This window comes from Spea bombifrons, chromosome 2 (genome assembly GCF_027358695.1).
Source record: "Spea bombifrons isolate aSpeBom1 chromosome 2, aSpeBom1.2.pri, whole genome shotgun sequence".
NCBI lineage: Eukaryota > Metazoa > Chordata > Amphibia > Anura > Pelobatidae > Spea > Spea bombifrons.
The window spans coordinates 97,182,658-97,203,862 of record NC_071088.1 but is presented as its reverse complement, the minus strand read 5'-3'; the positions used below and the strand labels follow the sequence as shown (position 1 = coordinate 97,203,862).

Sequence of the window (21,205 nt, the reverse complement as noted above, 5' to 3'; positions counted from 1 at the left end):
TTCAGATCTCTGGCTGCAACAACTCTACCTCTCTGAAAAAATACCGTCAGTCAATGTTTTATACCGTTTTTGCATTCCCAAACTGCAGCTAAAAATAAAACATCAATTACAAATTACAATAATCAGCTAGCTGTGATTTATCAAAGAGGCAGAAGTTAAGTTCCATGCCTTTGCGGTATACAGGCTAAAGTTAAATGGGAAGAAGTCTTTTCTATACGGGTTTGTATACTCCTGTGACTAATAAATGCACCGATCCAGGGCTTTGGGCTTGAGTAAACTTTTCTTGATAAAATATTTATCAACAATATATACAGAATATGACATACAAGGGTCCATAGCTAGCATTCTATATTTTGCCAGACACATAGAAACAAAGACTCTGACAGCAGATAAGAGCCATTCAGCCCATCAAGTCTGCCCATTTTCTTCTTTCCATATTAAACCAGTGAATGAAGTTTTTATGAAATGACACATTTTACCTGGATAAATCACTTTATTTATACAGAATATAAATCAAGGAAGATAAAAGACTAACATATGAAAAGGAAAAAATCTTGCATAAACAATTGAACACGATACTTTCACATTTACAGCTTGGTAACTGAAAAGTACATTATAAAAACATATAGCCAACCACATCTCCCTATCTGCCAATGCACATGCACGCCACACCACTAGCCAGCTCCAGCACTGGCTTGCCCACAAGTTTCTGGGGGTTTCATGAGACCCTTTGTACGCATTCCTGCCAGTGATTGGCTGTTTTATTTCTTTTCCGGTTCCTTTTTTCCAGGAACTTAAATATGCTTCATTTGTTAGAGGGGCTGCACGGGGCACTGAAGTGTCCATTTAAGTTCAATGTATTCAATCCAATTCTTTGGATTGACGTAGATCATTCCTATCCATTTCAGGTCTTTGACGGGTGCTGACACACAAAGATTTCAAGAGATCACTTAACATATTGCTTAGGGATACACAAAAAACTAATTGGTTAACAAAACGCAGGCTTTTAACTTTGAATTGGATTGGAGAATGGCTTGACTTATAAATCATTGTGCTACTCAATCTCATGCTGAATGACATCATAGATGGGTTTATTCACTTGCGCATGTGTTTGTATAGAGGTTTAATGGTAATTCTAAAATATTTGAATTCAACAAACATAATTAGAGGTGAACTGGCCAGGCATTTTGTATAGTATTTTTTTGTTTTATATGTTTTAAAATTTATAGATAAAACAACTAATATTTTTCAATGTCACTTTACAACTTGAAATTCACTTAAGTTGCCCATCCCTCCTACAGTTACATGACAGTGCTAATCATTAGGATGCAATATTGAAATTTTATGATGACTCAACTTTACCATCAGTAAGGTACCAATCCATCCTCCCCCGTGTATCATAGGCATTTCATTCAGCGTGGCTGCATTTGATTCTAGCCTGCGCTTCATGGAAGAAAGCCTTGGGCCGATGTTGACCAGCTCCTTTACATGAGCACTTGTCCCAAACCACAAATTTAATATTTAACTCGTTAAGGACAAATCCAGTTTTTTTTTTATATTTTTGCCACTATTACTATGCCTTTATTCAACTTCCCTCTTTTATATTTTGGTTACCTACACAAATGACATATTTAAAGACTGCGGTGCTTGTTACACAGCTGGCTATGGTCTTGCTTTATGGTTAGATTTTGTTAATTGTGCTCATGAAGGACTGAGGTGGCCTAACAATGGCTGCAAGAAAAACAGATGAAAATGCTTAGGGGCCAATGTGGTGGTTCACGCGGTAGAAATGCATCAGGATCCCTCAAAAAAACTTCTATTGAAAAGCATTACACAAAATTTGTACAACCTATGCAAATGTTTCCCACCAATTACTTCTTTGTGGTTTTTTTGCACAGAATTAGTCAAACACTCTCCATCTCACCTGTACAAACAAAAGGAAAAACTGGAACAGATGGCTTGATGAATTATTGTGTTAATATTCCTAAACCACACAGAGCCCTTTTAAAGATTTCCATGTAGCTATGGGTACAAAGCCTTTTTACCCTACAGGTGGCTTTTAATTGGATCATATGACCACAGGCCACAGTTATGCAGTCTTTGGGAAAATGCAACATTTGCAAAAGAATCATTTCTGTACAGAGTTTGGGTTTAGATGTTGTATCTGATGCCATATGGCATAATAAATAACTTTATAATTAGAAGAGTTGGTAGAACAGTACATTTAACTTTTTCCCCTTCATGGAATCTCAAGACTTTAACTAGACTTTCCACTTTTTACTGCAAAGGTCCAAACCCATTACGTTTCCAGTGCAAGAAAGGTGAAGCAGGTCCTGCATACAACTGGTAAGGTAACGTTCATGAAATCATAGTGATATAGCTATGGATTATACATATCTCTCCAAGCTCTTCCTGCAGTGGAGGCTCACTGGGGTTGGCTTTTTATAATTCAGAATGAAGTTTATGACTTTAAATGGCAACTCTCCTCTAAACTCGTTGTATATGTATTAATCCCATTGAAGAAATATAAACTTAATTTATATTTTAAATGTATATTTCAAATTCTATAGAACCGCCATCTATCAGTCCTTTGTCATGTGTAACTCAAAGTCGCCTTGTTTAAATGGCTTGGCGAGCTGATTTCTTTTATGAAAGAGTACATTTTCACTCAACATCATGAACGTTCTACTGATTGTCTCATATTGTCAGGGGAACAGAGGGGCTTGTCAATCAAGATATAGACATTTACATTTTGAAAGCATTCAGTGTGTCTAATAAGTGTACTCAACAAGTGAAACATTATTTCAAATAAACCATTTATACTGTAATACATGCAAATTCATTTCTGTTAACATTATTTTGTAGGAATTTCAGTCCATATTAATATTTAGCTTCTTCATATTTTTTTATGGTCTTAATAGTATTCATGCACTTGCCATTCAAGGGCAATAGTAAGAGAACTCTATATAAACAAAAAGTAAACAAAGTGAAGAGGGAAGGGATATAATGGCATCGATATATGGGTACTGCAAAGTCAACATGACAACTTCTGTGTATAACGCAGCTCTCCTGAAAATGGTAGACATGGGGGATTTGTCCCTCTTTTGTGCCTTCAGTCTGCAATAAACTTTCTGGTGGCTTTTTTTCCTTTAGGCACAGAGAAAAAGAAGTCATTCCATCGATCTTGCTTAAAAACCAGAAAAAAAAGCAAAGCAAAATATCCCCCTGCTGTTAATTGTGGCTTAAAACAAAGTACTGTGAAAGGAATCAAGTGCAATTATACCAAAGAAAGAAAGGATTTTGAGGATTGTTCCTTCACATTAAATTAGCTTCCCTTTTTGTTAAGACATGGTTTCTCTTTGGTGGCAACTATAAAAGGTGGAGGGATAAGTAGGTGGCAATAGCGTCATAACATGAAACTAATTGATATGCTCATTTTGCAACTTATCAACTACCACAAGGTAAAATTTATGACAATTTCAAACTAAAATAACACTGAACAGTTTTACCGCAAAATAAAAAGCACAAGAGCTGTAGATAGTTTAAACCCCTTTAATGACCAAAAGATATCTTGCACATATGAACCCCAAAACAACCCCAACTTTTCATAATTCTCATTCAGTCCACCCACACATATATATCTATTTAGGTCATATTCACGTATTCAACCCATCATTTAGTATGAATATATTATAAAAGGAAAATATTACAACATTGTTTGTCATAGTTCTTCTATATGTGATATTTCCTATCCAGACCAGCTCCCAAAAATGACTTCAAATCATACTTACTTATTAATTTCAGACTAACTTATCCATATGATTGTTTGGCAATTACAGGGTAAATAGATAGATAGATAGATAGATAGATAGATAAATTATTCCCTATCTAACGCTAAACCAGCTTTACCACCCTGTGACCCCCAACCTAACAATACAAAAACCATTCAACCCTCAAAACTTTGTACTTTTTATCATCTAAACCACTCCAAATTAATACCATAAAACTAACTCTAAACCCACTAGTAAATACATACCGTACATTGTGGTTTTTGGAGATTGTGAAAGCCTGTTATACCATGAGATACTGATCCTTATTTTTCATACCATTTAACTTTTCCCTCACCACCCTGATCTTTATAAATTTTAGGTTGGCAGAATTATATATTTTTTTAGTGTATTTAGTGTTAGCTTAGTTTGGTGGGTGGCTAGAGTGAATTAAGTAGGCAGTGTAGGTTAGGGAGGGTTTTTTTGTTAAAAATGTAAAAATTGAGCGCTTCTTTAGAGCTAAAGAAGCTCACTCCAGACTACAATAAGAACAGATATGCTGTTTGAGGATGCCCCCAAATGTGCAAGACAAAATATTTCCTGCATCTTACCGGCAGGCATTTTCCATCCACAATCCCCCTACTGGTACCAAATGAAAGCCTCAAAATAAGAAGCAGAATCTGATACAAAAAGGATATAAGGACGGACTCCAGATACCACTGCCTTTCCTGCTCCTCTCTGCCAGGACCCTGCATCGTTGATTGTTCCATGGTCTACTAAAAACCTCTGGGACCGAATTAACATTCATTTTTGCTTACAAACTTTTTGACCACAGATCCCTTTGGTGTCTATGTACTGTAGATCTTTGGGCTCTCTCTTGTAATCAGTCGGTACCCCTTATGATGTCATGGTGACATACCTGGGGTCCATGTATTATTCCATTTATTTTATAAATGTCATTTCACCTATCAGTTCAAAGCCAGAGATGCTGGCACCCGCTGACAGGGGAAATTCCAGGCTGTCTTATGACAATGTGATCTCATGTCTAGTGGTGGGGAAATGACCTCTCCAGTGCTAAATTCAATGGAGCGTTTGGGCCGCTTTCCTTAGAATGTAAGAGTACATAGTGCAGTTAATGATTTCATCTTGGTATTTTAGATAATAAATGCTCAAATATTTTCATCCAATTTGATTTTGTGTTCTAGTTGGTAATTGCACATTAAATACATAATGTTCTATTGGTGTACTGTGATTTTTGCTTTTAGACGTTCCTGCGTAGAAAAATAGATCAGGTGCAGTAGCAGCATATAATCTCATGTAAGAAATCTCCAAGCGAGTTAATACCTAATTGTGTATGGCAAGTACCAGCATGTTCATGGAGCTTAACTGCTTGCCGCTACTGTGGGTTCTTAATGGAATAGTCAGAGGCTTCCTTCTTCTACAATAAACCTTTTTTCTCTGAAATGATTTTGGAAAATAATATTTATACATATTGCTAAATTTCCGCATTTATGTTACTGTATGATCTTTAGCACTTTGCCTCTGTTAAGAATATTACATTGTATTCAGAATAAATATCATTGAAAAGATCTAAACAATGCACGGTTTGAAAATCTGTTAAAAGTTAAAATGTAAATTGTTGTTCTCCAACCTCTTAATGTAGAGAGACACAAACCATTCAGAAGGCTAAGTTTAAACCCTATACATCTATAGTGGTGTCCCATTATGTCATGATTTTAGGTAAGCAAGGCACTTGGGCAAACATCGATATTGGTGGGATCCCAGTATAGGAGTCCCGTAACAGTAGGAAGCAATAGCGCTGTCCCAGGTCATGTGTTAAATTTAGGGAATATCATAGATTACAGTGTTCACACGCACCGTGACATGTGTGGTTCAATACTAACAGCAATCACATATTTCCATTTCCCTTTCTCTGCTTTATTTATACCCCTAATATTTGAGGTGTTGAAATCGGGATACCTCTGTTGGGGGAATGTGGTTGCACCAGCACTGATCTCCTTTTGACTTTATAGCCCCCTGGGTGAGGAAAGATCAGGGAATCTCCATAACCACCCATGATCCCTACTGCCTGCGAAGGCTGGTAGACAGTACCCAAACATGGGACACTTGGGAGGCATTCTTATTGTATTTGGTGGGAGAGAGAATACACCCCATTCATCACCCAACAATAATCTGATCTGTTCTGATGACAGCATATTACTATGATCAGCACAGTTTCTACACTGATCTCTTTGTGCAGCATTATTTTATGTTATACCCTTTATTAGCTTTATTTTTTTTTAGTTTTGGGTTAAAGGTGTTAATGCACTTTAGTGGTATTTTTTTCTCCAGCTATGTGCAGTTTCTTATAGAAAAAGAGCAAAACAAATAGCTCTCCATTTATTATAGTCCATACTCAGTCAAATATATGAATGTGGTCTGAAGGATGCCCCTTACACTTTTTATAATTTAGTATGAACAACTTAGAAAGCAGAGTCTGGCTGAAATGAGGGGGAATCCAATATTTGCATACACTGCAAGCTTATTTACCAAGTTCCCCATTAACAAAACAAAAACAAAGCAAAAAATACCAGTGTAGCCTTTTTCTTTTGTTAATTTGGAATGAGTCCAGGAGGGATGACTGTCTGTTTGACTTTGTGGTTTATATTTTTCTGACGATTAAGTGAAATCTGGCACTTCTCTACAGATAAGATAATCATTAATAGAGAGATGCCAGTATGAATTCATGTTGGCAGTCAGGATCCGAAGACCTCATCCTCACCTCTCCGTAACGTTTTGGCTCACCAGAACGGAATAAACTAATTGTTATCCCCCCCGCCCCCAAAACCAGGCAGCTTGTTCAAACTATGACAACTCTATATGTAATATGCCCATCATGTCTGTGACAAAGTGAAAAATAATGATATTTCAGGAGATGCTTAAGTAATATAAAACATTTATGCCACGGAGTGACCATAACATAAAACCATCTGGCCCTGTATAATGCATAATTCAATTGGTGAGGGGACGTGGAGAACATTTAGTAGTTTAACTCTACATTATACAGCACCAGCCAAGCTCTTCCAGCAGGAGAAGCTTATTGGCGATGGGCCTTTATTAAGTATAGCGAAGTCAAGGATTTGTATTTTTAAACTCTCTCTCTTTAGGAAATAAACCCCTTTATTGAAGAGCCAACCCCAATGAGCCTTTGCGCCAAGAAAAGTTCAAGTGTCCCTGTATACAGCATTCTTAAATCAGTGAGATTTATTGAAAGTCACATCACAGATTGACCTATGCATTATACAGAGACAGCTCAGCTCTTCTTGTAGAGAAGTTAGCCAGGGATTACCCTTTATAATGCAGAGTGAATTCAGGCAGTTGAAACCACAACTTTCCTGATGTCTACCTACCTGCCTATTTAGTGAAGAAACCCCAGCGTTTCTCTCCTCTGTATCTCACATTGAAACACAGCAAGCACAATACACAAGAGACTTAATCCTGTGTCATGTAAAGAAACCCCACACAATGTTTGTATGTTGTCTCATAAAACAAACAACAAACACACTATTTTGTATTTATTCCAGGAATTAAATCAGTACCAGTGATGGTCTTGACATGGTTTAAGTTGTGTCTCACAATTGACCAGGACCTGAAGAGGCACATATATGCTTTTTCATTACCTTTCATTATGCTTTTTATTTTGCATGTCATGGAGCCTACAGGACCTTCCATTTAATTAGTTATAATTTCCCTAAATCCTTTTGTTGAAGCAGGCAGATGGTAGCCAGTAACCCCTAGATACATCCCTGATTCACCTAAGGTGGTCCATGCATTATCAGCCGGCATACGCATCTATTACAAACCATTCAGTTTGTTATACGGTTCAATATTGGTTTGTGTTTGTTTAAGCGTCTAAAACGACCGAGCACACAGGAACTTACGTTTGATCTGAATTTTTTTTTTTTACAGTGCTATATAAAACAAATAATGTCTCTTTGAAGGCACAGTAACAGAAAAAAATAATTGAACGAATGTACAAAAAAATATGTGTGTGTGTGTGTGTGTATGCACAGATTGTTATCAAATAAAAAGCAGTATTTTTACATGTTATGATACAGAGTACCTAAAGAAGCACTGGAAGGAGTATCAAACATTATTTTCTCAGTCCCAATACATAGCAGTAGTTACAATATTTCCCCTGAATAAAATAAAAAATCCACACCACCATTAATTGTCAAGTTCTTACTGTCATCTGTAAAAAGATGGTGCTAACTGTAATTGTTGGGCAAGAGACAAAGTATGAGTAACTAAAACACTAAACTACAAATAAGCTATAAGATGTTTCACTATGGTAAATGCTACCCGTTTTTAAATCTGAATCAATTTCTCGTACACAATTCCGTTCATAAATTCAATATTTGTATCCCTTCTGCATGACCCATTAAATAAAGGGCCACAAATCAAAAAGATAAAACGATGGCACGAAATAACAAACAAAAGATGTGACTTTGCATAGGACACAGTATATATGACTGGAGGACGCCTGTAAAACTGAAGTGGATGGAATCATAAATTGTTTCAATCTTTGTCCTTTGTCACCCACAATAATAGATTCAATCTTTAGAGGGCTTTGTAAAATAGCCAATTAATGCTTCTAGGGACACGGCCATCTGAGAAGCCCAGAAAACATGTCTCGAAAGGTATGAAGGCGCTTTGAGTTTAGTCATATGGGATTGAGAAGATAATGGTCATATAATTATGTTTTGCTAGTTATCTCAGGCTGATCTATTTCCAAATACATTTGGGTATTTACTAAGCCACCAAAACCATATACAAATGCAGATATCCCTTATGATTCAAAACAGTCCACTCAATAAGGCTTATATAGGCATTGGACTGTTCATATTTACCGATGGTAGGAGGAAAATGTACAACTTATTATATTCCTAGCTAAATCGTTCATAAACAGGTCAGTAAAGGCTCCAATATGCCGCCATATCACACTGGGCCGTAAATGGAGGTCATTGCTTACTTGAGGATGTGTTCAATATGCATCTTTGTAACAAATGCCTACTAAAAGTACTAAAAACCCAAATTCTTTTAATTAGTTTGATATTCTGGAAGACAAAGCTCTCGTAGAAACGTGAGTTTGATCTAACTAACGATCTCTAAGCACTACGTTATAAACATCCAGCTACGTTGATATTCTCCTGCGTATCAGGTTCAGGTGCCTCTTAAAATGCATTAAAGATGATGTTCCACTGATGCTGCTTGATTAAACATTTTTATGTTTGGCTAATATTGCTAATACTGTCCCAAACCCTTCCCACAAATAAATGTAATCATGTAAAATCGTGTTTTGTTTAGATTTTTGCCAGGAACACTTAATTGGCATATGACACAAAATCAGGCACTGGTAGGTTGTTGCCATAGAAACTGAAAAATTGTCTTAAACGTTTCTGTATTTTTTATATATGACTAAACCTTGAGGGGAAGGAATAAAATGACAGCTTTGTATACCCTCACTGCATTTTTTGCCCCTGTGCAATTTTACACTTGGGAGAATTCCATAGGTTTAAACTAAATGTTTACTTGAATTTTGATTTAATTCAACATTTTATGAATTAAGCTTTAGCGAACAGAACAACTTAACACTTGAAGCTGTTATCACACATACTTTTATCGAGAGCAGTTGTAAATGCAATTTTATTTCCACGACTGCATACACAGTTACATTTGCGATTGTACCGCTTCCAGATAAAGGAAATGAAATCAGAATAAACTTTGGTGAGATAATGGTTTTAAAACATGCATCCATCACAAGCCTGACCATTTCAAGACCTCACTTCATGTCTTTATGGATGAGAATTTAACTTCATTGTATCCTGAATCCTAGGCAAAATTTCAAAGGGTGTGCAAAAAATGTACGGTTCTTTAGAAGTGGTCGGTAGGGAATTTAGAAAGATAGAATAACTTTGAACAATAGCCTATGTTATCTGCTTTTCAGAAGCAGATACATTGTGGAACACCCCTGGAAGCATTAGGGTCTCTTTTGAGGGGGGCAGCTTACCAAAAGTGATGCTCATTTTCTAATTTAGGTAAATTAATAGTTTTTGAGAGTTTTTTTAAAATTTGAATTAGCTGATACAATGTACAATGGATAATAAAATGCATTTTTCCCATTCCCTTTGTTTTTTGATATTTTAGTCCCAATATTCTGTTATTTGCATTAATATGATTTCAAAAGAAGTCCTACAGGTGAAAGAGGGAAATTATAGTCAAACAAAGAATTAGCAAAAGAGCTTAAATGATATTAAATATATATATATATATATAACTGGATTTTTAGTTAACCTAATTATATTGTTTCTACAATGTTGTTAGGGTTTTATGAGTTTTAATGTTTATGTGCATACACATAAAATTACATTATATCGTTTTAGATGGAAAGGTGAACAGGATTACGTGTGAAGTCTCAGTATATATATAAATATAAGAGGTTTTATGCTAATCTATGCAGAAATGTGCCAACTGCTCATTCAGCTTGGAGCTCAGCGTAACTATTTGTGCTTTCCTACTTGAAATCCCTGTTTCAAGACAATTGACAATTCAGATGGTGCTTACCTGCTGACATGTAATGGTTTTCATTAGGACTGCTGGCTTGGAACTACTTGGTTCGCCACCATTAGTAATTCATTAAAACATAATCTTTGTGAAGCACTTTTAACAGGTTAATACTTGAAGAAAAATGAAAATGATAGACTGCAATTATTGCTCATTAAAACGAGACTCTATAGATTGTAAGCTTTGGAGCAGACCTACTTCACCTAATTTATCCAAGTGTCTTAGTCTGGCGATTCTAGTTTTGTCAACCCCCTTTGAACTTAAACATTGTAAGAAGCACTGCGTACATTGTTGGCGCTATATAAATGAAAGATAATTATAAAAGTAATAATATCCTGAAACACACATTTAAGACCGTGAAACATGCCGCACCTATTATGATTACATGACACTGAATTTCCAGAACTGTATGCCAACATTTGGATTATTACCATTACAAAGTGTACTCAATGAATACCTATCTTTGAATGAGATAAAATATTTTCTCCGCCACTAAAATCTAGGTCGCACACTATACAATTCCCGACATCTGCATTAAAGATTTTAGGTACTATCTGCTCCTTGAAGAATCTCTGTCCTATATTCTGACAACATGTGTTATCCTTCATTTTGAGACATAAATAATGAATTACTTGAAGGCACTCCCAAGCCACAGACAAAAACCATCTTTTAAAAAAAAACTGCAGTTATTCGGTGTTCTGTTACTAAAATGGTTCAAACGCAGATACAAAATACAAATGCAAGCATAATGTTACTGAATGGTGGCCTTTAAGACGTTTGGTTTCTGGAAACAACCCTAATGACAAAATATCAACTAACATTTTAGCAGGAAAATATCATGAAACATTAATGAAAAGCTTTCTTACTTTAAAGTACAATTCAGAGACACGACGGTTCTTGAGGGGAAAAAATAATTTTATCGATTTTTATTTCTTTCAGTGTAGAGACATATACTGCTGTAGAGGGCATTGCTATATCTCCCGACCTCCTGGGGAAACTCACATATAACGGCAGCTGTGCTTGGGGACTACTGTAACTGCATTTGGTGTCCATAATACACAGTACACCTTTACTCTTGTGTTTGGGATATATTGTAATACAAGGGCTTTGGGGTTTCTTGTGATTTTTATAGGGATATTTGCAGGAGGACAGTTCTACCATATCCATGGATAAGAAGAGAACAAGAAAAAAACCCAACAAGATAGAAAGGAAAGATACTTTGGCATCTAAGACGATTTAACTATATGGCTATAATAATGGTCAAAAAATGTGTAGGCGATTTAACATCAGCAACCTACCCCTGATTCCTCTACACTCAACTGGGAGAAGAACTACCAAGTATAGCAATAATGCAAGTAGTGACTGGCAGCCTGCCACCAATTAAATACAACCTAGACATATAAACCAGCTACCTGTAAAAAGCCAATTATTAAAAATATATTAAGACTAAAAAATACAAAGGAACAAAATATACAATAATAGGGGAACATGTTTACTTGAGGTCTACTGTTTTCAACGCCTTGACTTTACTATACATTATGGCTATGTACAATGTGTAGTTAAGTAAGCAGGAAGTCTCCTCACCCACTGAACTATGCATTATACAGGGCAAGTTTGGCCGTTCTAGCTATAGAAACCCACTCGTATTGGCCCTGCATAATGAATACAAATAAAATTACTCTATATATCCTCAATACATTTTATTCAATACATACTGTGGATATAAAAAGTCTACACACCCCTGTTAAAATGTCAGGTTCTTGTGATGTTAAAGAATGAGACAAAGATAAATCATGTCAGAACTTTTTCCACTTTTAATGTGACCTACAACGTGACCAATTCAATTGTGAGGTTTTTCATTTTTCCCCCCTTCAAAGATTTCAGTTTGTTTTGCAATTGAATTGTTCACGTTATCGGTCACATTAAAGGTGGAAAAAGTTCTGACATGATTTATCTTTGTCTCATTCTTTAAAATGACAAGAACCTGGCAAAGTGTAGACTTTGTATATCCACTGTTTATAATACATAAATCACAACTTTGAAAAAACGGCGCTCTTTAGTGAATAGACCCATTTGTGGTATGTTAAGTTTCCCTCAATAGTGCACGCTCATGGCACTCAAAATGGAGTGTACGAGCCCATTCAATAAACTCAATGGATCTGATTTTATTTTGATTCAATTAACTATATTATTTTGTCTGTACCTAAAAGGACGGGACCACCGATTTCATTCAGAAATGCACTTAATATGGTGTAACATAGCATTAAAAAACAAAAGTGAAAGGGAAGCAAATCGATATCATCCTTTATAAAGACGAACACAAACTTTTGCTTTTGGAGATTGAATAAGCAAATGCGATGGTTAATAAAACATTGCAGAATACATCTATGAATGGGAAAACATTTCTTATTACAGGCAGACAGGATGCATGATTTGACAACAAACATCCTGGCTTTTAATTAGCAATACGGAACAGCAGGTGGTTTATTTATGGGGGATAATTGTACACCTGAGGGAAGTGGTCAGATAATACTCTCAACCACAAAGCCTCATACAATCAACCAGCAATTCATTATTTCCAGCCTGGATACAGGTGTCATCTTTCAAAACGTAATGGAGACAATGCTAAAAATATTAACTGAAACCCATGTTTGTGATACCATGTTATTTATGGATCGTACAGGTACTGAAAAACAAAACTGAAAAAAAAACCAACAGATTTTCTGGCTATGTGGCAATCAAACCGCAGCACCAAGAACACTACATGAGATCAGAGCTAAATATCAGTTCAAGACTAAGATCAGAATGTGTACACAGTAAAGCATGATGCGCTAAAGCCAATAGTGGACATAATGCTTCATAAGAAAAGTAAAAAATCCAAATTATTTTTTTTCCTATTAAACACCAAATTTATTTCAAATGGAGCATAAATTGTATTTAAAATACATAAAGTGCTGTGGAAAAAAAATATTTGCCCCTTCTTGATTTCTTCTATTTTTGCTTATTGGTCGCATTTATATGTTTCAGATCATCAAACTATATTTTATTATAAGGCAAAGACGACATGAGGCACTGCATTGGAGTGCAGCATTGAGCTCCAGGCAACCCGATACAGATAGATCTTAGACATACACAGTTTGAATGCAGCGCTGCCTGTGCAATAATTCCCTATGCAGTATTTTAATGCTAGGACAGACCCGAACTCTACGGGACAGGCCCCCAAAAAACACGACTGTCCTTGCAAGTTTTGGACTGTTTGTAACTTGAATCGTGGTCTTATGTTCTTATTGGGTGGATGTTGTGTTAGCTTTACTCTAGATGCAATTAGTTTGAAATCTGAAACATTTACGTGTGACAACTACTGTATGCAGAAATCTGGAAGGGGTTAAACACTTTTGCACAGCACAGAGGTGAAAGTATCAGAATCTCATTAAGGATGTCAATGATTTAAGCAGGCACAAAAAAGTAGTTTTTTGGACTGTGTCCACCATTGTGTCATTCTTGCCATGTGTTCATTTTCAAGAAGGACAGTCCTTCTTTTGGACCCTTTTTCTCCATTGATGTCACTTATTTGTAGAAACTTAGAATACTTGGTGGCTCTGAATGTGCCACACAAGCAGCAGATATTATATTTTATAACCAACTCTTTTGTAATGTATTATGACATTAACACATGCAGAAAATCTTCACATAAATAGTTCTTTAAACATGTAAAAAAATACCTTCATTCATAATCTCTGCCAGAAAGCTAATTGCCACCTTCCTCAACCAAAGAAGTATCATGGCAGGGTGCTGCCCTAGGTATGACCCAGGGAAGTGCCCCAAACCACCCTTCTATCACTTATCCCCTCCATGGCATCTTATGGCATCATACACCAGCGTGATGCATGTATAGAGCAATCATGTACTTAGTTATGCAGTAGAAACTGCCCCCCTAGGCCTAGTTGGCCCAGACGAGATTATATCACTGCCCTCAACCTTCAAACAGATGGAAATCTCACAAGAGCAGGAACCTCATGCCCTTCTGCACCAGTGCATCTTCATGTTTGTTTTCATTGTAATATCACTAAAAATCCTGCTGGCAGTTTATAAAAAAAAATAAACAAATAATAAAGATACTAATATGTGACACAAAAGCAGGCACTGATAGATTGTTGCCATAGAAACTGAAAAAGCTTCTTAAAAAGTTTCTATATTGTTTTATGTGGTATTCCTTCAATCCGTAAAGTCACATAAAAAGCCCCAGCAAAGCCATCTCCTAGCTATGCCTCTAATCACAGCCTCTAAAGTAAACGTCTCTCTCTTTGTCCATTTGAAATATTTCCATCTTAAACATCTTGAGTCAGCACAAGCTTGTGAACACCAACATTTAATCGTAAAGGTCATGCTGAAAAATTAGCGCATGCCTAGAATTTTTCTTGTATTATTTTTGTTTTCTTATTCATTCTACCACGGTTTCTTAGAGCAAAGCATCACACTTCTGTGAGAATTGGCTTCCATGATCCAAGAGAAAAGGGGCACCACTGCCTTTGTAATACCTATAGACTTGAAACTGTGGTCTGTACAACAATCTGTTTTACACATATTATCGGCAATGTGTAAACGTGACCGGTATACCAAAACGCAGACAGGAGCATACTAAGTTAAAAAAAATCCCACTAGTATTTGTTTCAGGTGCACAGGGCTTCCTGGCAGATAAAGACTAAACCGTAGGATTTGGAGCAGAAACAAGTACATTGTTGTTCTATCCTCGTCAGGTTGGCAGCCAGTGCAAATGACAAACAACGGACAATAAAGTAGGTGAGCTCAACTGATATATGTGTTCTCAATCCTAGCAGTGAGGCAACGTCGTAAAATATTGATGCCTCCATTGGACATATAGGTCACATAGAAGAGTCAGTATGCATCTTACAGCATACCTGGCAGGCAATAATTACAGAATATGCCAGAAAGCATTTCCATGCCGACTACATCTCAGAACACTTCAAGGCCTAAGTACGTTTTGATCTATAGATTTGTGAACCACAAGGCTAGCTTAGTTTTCTTTTTTTTTTTTTTTAGTAGAAATACAAGTTGAGAGTAAGAATATTGGGCAAAGAGACCGACATCAGGTCTACATTCTACACATTCATTGTTATCTTGATTATTCCCTTCCCTTCTGGTCTATTTACACATCAGCCTTTATCATTCCTTCTGGCTCACCTTTAATGTCCCATAGTTACCTTACATAAGAGAGCGCAGCTACACGGTGCTAAAATCAGCAGCTTGATGCTAACTTATTAATAATAGTATATGTTATTTTGGGGGCTATATAAATTACGTTAAATAATCTGATAATTTAACCCCTTAAGGACAATGGGCGGTCCCTAAACCCATTGAAAACAATGCATTTTGAGCCCGTACATGTACTGGCTTTGTCATTAAGGGGTTAATAGGGTTTAGGTGTACTAGAATGGCACTATCCCATTGACAGTTATGGACAGAAGGCTCATACTGCAACCTTTGCCCCTATAGTAAACCAATGGTTTATAAAATGAAGTAGCAATTTAATAAACACACCAATGTTTACTTCTTAAAGTGTTTATTTGGTTTTCTGTAGTTAACAAACAAACAGAAACAGTAAAAATATTTAAGATATAATTAGAATGTTTGGTTTTTTGATAAGTGAATCTAACTTAAGTCTACACAGCCATAAACATCTCCATGGAAAAAAAACAAAGACCATTGCATCACGACATAAGGCTTATTTTTCTTATATCTAGAAGAAATATGTAAAATGTAATTAATGGGTTTATTCACTTAATCTTATTATAAATTACCCAGAATAAATATAAACCTTAAGTATGGGAAACTGGTTTATTCGCTAAAATATTTTATACCTAAAATAAATCTATACCTTACATATTGGAAATTGGTTTATTCACCAAAATATCTTATACCCAGAATAAATATATACCTTAAATATCAGAAATTGGTTTATCCAACAAAATATCTTATACCCAGAATAAATATATATACTATAAATATCAGAAATTGGTTTATTCACTAAAATATCTTATACTCAGAATAAATATAACCTTAAATATCAGACATTGGTTTATTCACTAAAACATCTTATACCCAGAATATATACCTTAAATATTCACTAAAACATATTATACCCAGAATAAATATATACCTTAAATATTTACTAAAACATTTTATACCCGGAATAAATATATACCTTAAATATTTACTAAAACATTTTATACCCGGAATAAATATATACCTTAAATAAGAGAAGTGGGTTTAGTCAATAGAGTAACATGAAACATCTCACTATTTATTACCAAAAGCCATCCTTGTTTTTCTGAACAAACCTGCATCTGTTTGCCCTTCCATAAAATAATGCCTTTTTTTAGTGCTCCCTAGGAAGAACAGTAATACAGTAAGAAATTAAACACTGCTCTGATTTTTTTTGTTCTGTTTTACAAAGTTTATGTCTTTATTGGCTCAACAAGAAGCCTCTGAGGTTCTGAAAGATTCTGATAACTACGGTACATATTTTTTCTATGCTTGCCCAAGAAAAGGTATCAACTTTTTACTGGCTCTTCTCTTGGACTAATACAGCTGTATCAATATTCATTCTCCTGCAATTCATCTGAATTGAGCCTGACAGAACGCAGATCCATGTGCATGCCGGTTTCTTTTATTATGTAGATATAAAGTGCACATTAAAAGACGCCCCATAAACAAACGTGCGCATGCAAGCAATAAGAAACTGGAAGGTCTGAAATCTAAGGCATCACAGGTCAATAGAAAACTGTAATATTAACTCAATACTTTTGATCAGAAGTCCAGTAAACTATTATCCAGGAAGGAAGTATATGCCATTATATGATACTTTTCAATGAAAAATCTTGCACACCATTTTTGGGTAAAATACAATACTTTGCAATTATATACAAGGCTAACTGCTGGTTAAAATGTTGACGGGGACAAAATTAAGTTAATGAATGAGTGTTCCCATTGAGCCATAGAATTTCCCATCCTCAAGCAAATGGAGTCCTCTGAATGCATTCACCGGGGAATAGATCATGCACCAGCATCCTTTATTTGTGCATTAAGGGTTACATTGATTGCATTGGACTCAATGGTAATTGATTAAATTCTTGTCAAGATCTGCATCTTGGGAATATAGTCCTTCAACTGCATCAGAGCTCAGCTGGCCTGTTCACTGCTCATGCGCACATACATAAAACTATTGCAAACTGAAGAACTAGCTATCGGAGGGCTTACACATAATGAAGTGTATGCACCCTTTTTACCTGGGTTTATGTGTGCACAACATTTCTTATGCAATAACTACATGTTACTGTATATGCATCAGTGCTAAATATATATGCTGTACTATATGGTGTGTGTATATATATATATATATATATATATATATATACACACACACACACTGTACTATACTGTAATGTACATATTATTACTGTCTATGTGTATATCAATATAGATATAGAACAGTAAAAAGCATTCATTCCAGAAGCACTGACTATATATACACACACACACACACACACACACACACAGACACTATATGCAGCACAGATACAATGTTTCCCTTCTTATAAATGGCCTTTTTAGATCATTGGAATGATTTGAGACCCGTCGTTTTATGCTGCAGTTCTGTGTTCTGTGTGTAGTTTGCTGAACCTTAGTTTATGCACTTCAATGTACAACAAATAAAGATTATAGATATATGGAAATCTGCAATAATCAGATAGAAGCTCACTTGGTGACAAATAACCAACTGCTCTTTGACCCAAGCTATGAAATGGAGTACACATACGAGATTAAAAAGCACTATTCCCAAAGAGCATTTTCCTCTGTAGTTTCTCCTATAACGTAATAGACCCCACACTGTATGACAATGGAGCTCTTTGCGGTCCCTGCAGGTCCATACTCCAAAGAGTTTGTGGAGTGAATGGTAACTATTGCAATAAGCCCCGCTCCTCCCCAAAAACACAGTGCATTAAACCAGGCACTCAAACACAAAGTGGCAAATTAGCTGTCCCAAAAATCCACAAAGCTGTGAAGTGTTGTGTATGTGGTGTCATTTTAGCCTGGGCAACGCAGCCAAACTGGGCACTATGCTGTTGTAGATTTCTTGTTTCTCAATGGAGAAAATGAGAATCCTATATGAAGCAATCTCTTCTAATTCACTGCGGTAATTCAGGGTCTGTGGCCACCAGCACTGAAGAGAGTGGTTAACAAAACAATATGGATTTCTTCGTCAGATCTGCAAGCATTCGGTGAGCATTTCTACCCAGACAGCTGGGTTAATTCTCTCTCTCTTTGGTATTCTAAGTAGTAAGTGTCTTTTTGCTGCAGAATGATATGACAAACATACAACAACAAAAAAATCCATGACTGCAAAGCTTGAACCTCACTTAAAATGTTAAGGATTTCAATGTTAAGCAAATGTCAATATTTTCATCTTACAAAAACAGGTCTGAAAAGCGGCCCCCACGCAGGCTTTGCTGTTTGTTGATGTTGGGATGTCAGAATGGCAAAGAAAGCTATGATCTACTACACTGCAGTGCCAACGTCAGAAGCAAACCTGAAATTCATCGCTCTTGATGTGACTGGGGCTCAAGGAACCACGGGTCACACAGGACCAAGGGAATGGAACACCAAAACATTTCATTACAAATCAACCATGTAACCCGCTATTAGTACACGTTGCAACAGATAAACGCAGGCCAGGGGTAACAGACGATAGGAGGGGGCTTAAAAAAAAAAAAATAACCCATCCAATTCAAAATACCAATTTCTCTCAACATTACACAGGAGGATTTCTCTCTTTTCCGCATCCAAGGAGTATAGAGAAAAAAAATGAAATTACGGAATTGAACAGTGAAGTAGAAACCTTTAGCTTTCAGCAGAAGGAAAAAAAAACCTTACAACGTACTGCAAATATTAACCCAATAATGCCTGTGATCTCTGCATCACATTAAAAAACAGTGCTGATACCACATAGAAACCTGGTACATTATATCACACAGGCGCAAAATAATTCTAATATAAACACTTGCTTACTTTGTTTTCTTTTAACCTGGAAACCAGTGCCATGCACTTAGCATATAATGAATAGGCAAAAATAAGTAACAATCTACCACAATTGTTTTGGATTTATTTTTGATATACTTTTTAGAGGTGTTTTGTGATTGGAATATTTGCACAGCAATCAGAAAGTATTGCAGGGTGCCAGTGCCCCAGTTAGTACATATTAACCAAGTATCGCCACTTAAAGCACCCCCTTTGCCCCATCCCTCTTTTCATCTTAATTATCTGCATCGGCGACACTTACTTAACAAATCCTTAAACAAATGCCAAATAAATAAAAAACTTTCCCCATTTGTCTAGAATGCCACAGAAACCAGACACATCCCCCCCCTCCAAAAAAAACGAACCCTTTCAACACGATCAAGTTAAAAAATGCTCGCCAGGTGAAAGATTCAAGGGCCGCTCTTGAAGATTTTGATGCCTCGAAAAACCTGAAAGCCCCTCAGTAGAGATTAACCCCCTATGGGTTCCAGGGGCCCATGCCACATGCTGCATTGCACATCTTCTCTGGTACAAAATGGGTTAAAAACACACAAACAAATCATGCATTTTTGAAAGCTTACCACTTGGATTCTTGCTTTTCTTAAGACTCTTGCCACAAAGACACTGCAGCATATGCGTTCCTTTACTGAAAATGTTCCAAAGAAACCACATTGATTTGGGCGAATAGCAATCCAGCAGCTTAGACACCCTGAGAAGGAAAATATCCTTGTTGTTGCATAATAATAAACTGAGATCAGTTCTCCAGAACAAGGGTACCAATTTAACCATAGAAAATGATTATTTTCCTATCTTCTATCAGTCTTGGTTCCTTGCAAGGTTTATTTCTCAGAGGCTCCTCAATTAGAGAGCTGTATTTTTCCCCTTTTCGCTTTCAGATAAGGTTAAGATTAATGGTTATAACTACATCAACACTGGGCTATTACCAAGGCGTACAATTCTCCCTTTCCAGCATGTAGCCAAATGAAAAGTAAGCTAAAGAAATCCCACGAGAGGCCAAAAACTAATCAGAGAACAGTAATACATGTAAGATCCCCGAAGTGAAAAAACATTGCCTATCACTTGATTGCTATGAGGATGGGTGGATCTGTAGAGCATCAAAAGCCAAGGCAGGATTCATGTTACTGAGAGACTGCAGTTGTAGCACCAAACATTACCCAATCAAGCCTGAATGATGATGATGATGATGATGAAGTAAACTCCCCTCTTTAAGTATGGATATTGTTACCATCAATTCCCTGTGATATGTGTAATCTTATTAAACCTGCAGTTCCAAAAATCACACAGCAGGACTGATGTAAAAATCCAGATCCCCTTAATAGATGGATAACTGTGGGTGGAAAGGGAGACAGATCCTCTTCCCTTAGCTCTCACTCTCCCTGCTGCTCCAAGCACTGGTGTGCATTATAAATACATTTCCCTGTCTTTCACTCCCTGTGCTTGGCTCTGAATTGCAGGCACAGATAGAGTAGGAGGAGTTGAAGATATTTTTTTTTTCATTTTTTTTTTTCAAAAAAAGCTTTATTACAACCTAGACATTAAGACATGGGATTTTTATTTATTTATTTCTTTTTGGTACTTAGGATGGGTTAAAAAAAAACAAAAAAAACCCCAAACATAATAAAGCATTTTTCCGTACACGTATGTAATGGTTTCGACGGGCGAATTTGTTTATTGTAAGTGACATACATACCTTAAAC

General features: G+C 36.2%; 1 protein-coding gene across 1 annotated transcript in view; it reads right to left on the bottom strand.

Annotated features, from left to right (window-relative positions):
* Nucleotides 1-20,918, bottom strand: part of FGF14 (fibroblast growth factor 14) — a 231,816-nt gene extending 210,898 nt beyond the window's left edge. Inside the window, exon 1 of the mRNA XM_053455318.1 lies at nt 20,069-20,918. Within this exon, the coding sequence (XP_053311293.1) occupies nt 20,069-20,276 (208 nt within the window). The 5' untranslated portion in view covers nt 20,277-20,918. The remainder of the gene's footprint in view (nt 1-20,068) is intronic.
* Between the last annotated feature and the right edge of the window lie 287 nt (nt 20,919-21,205).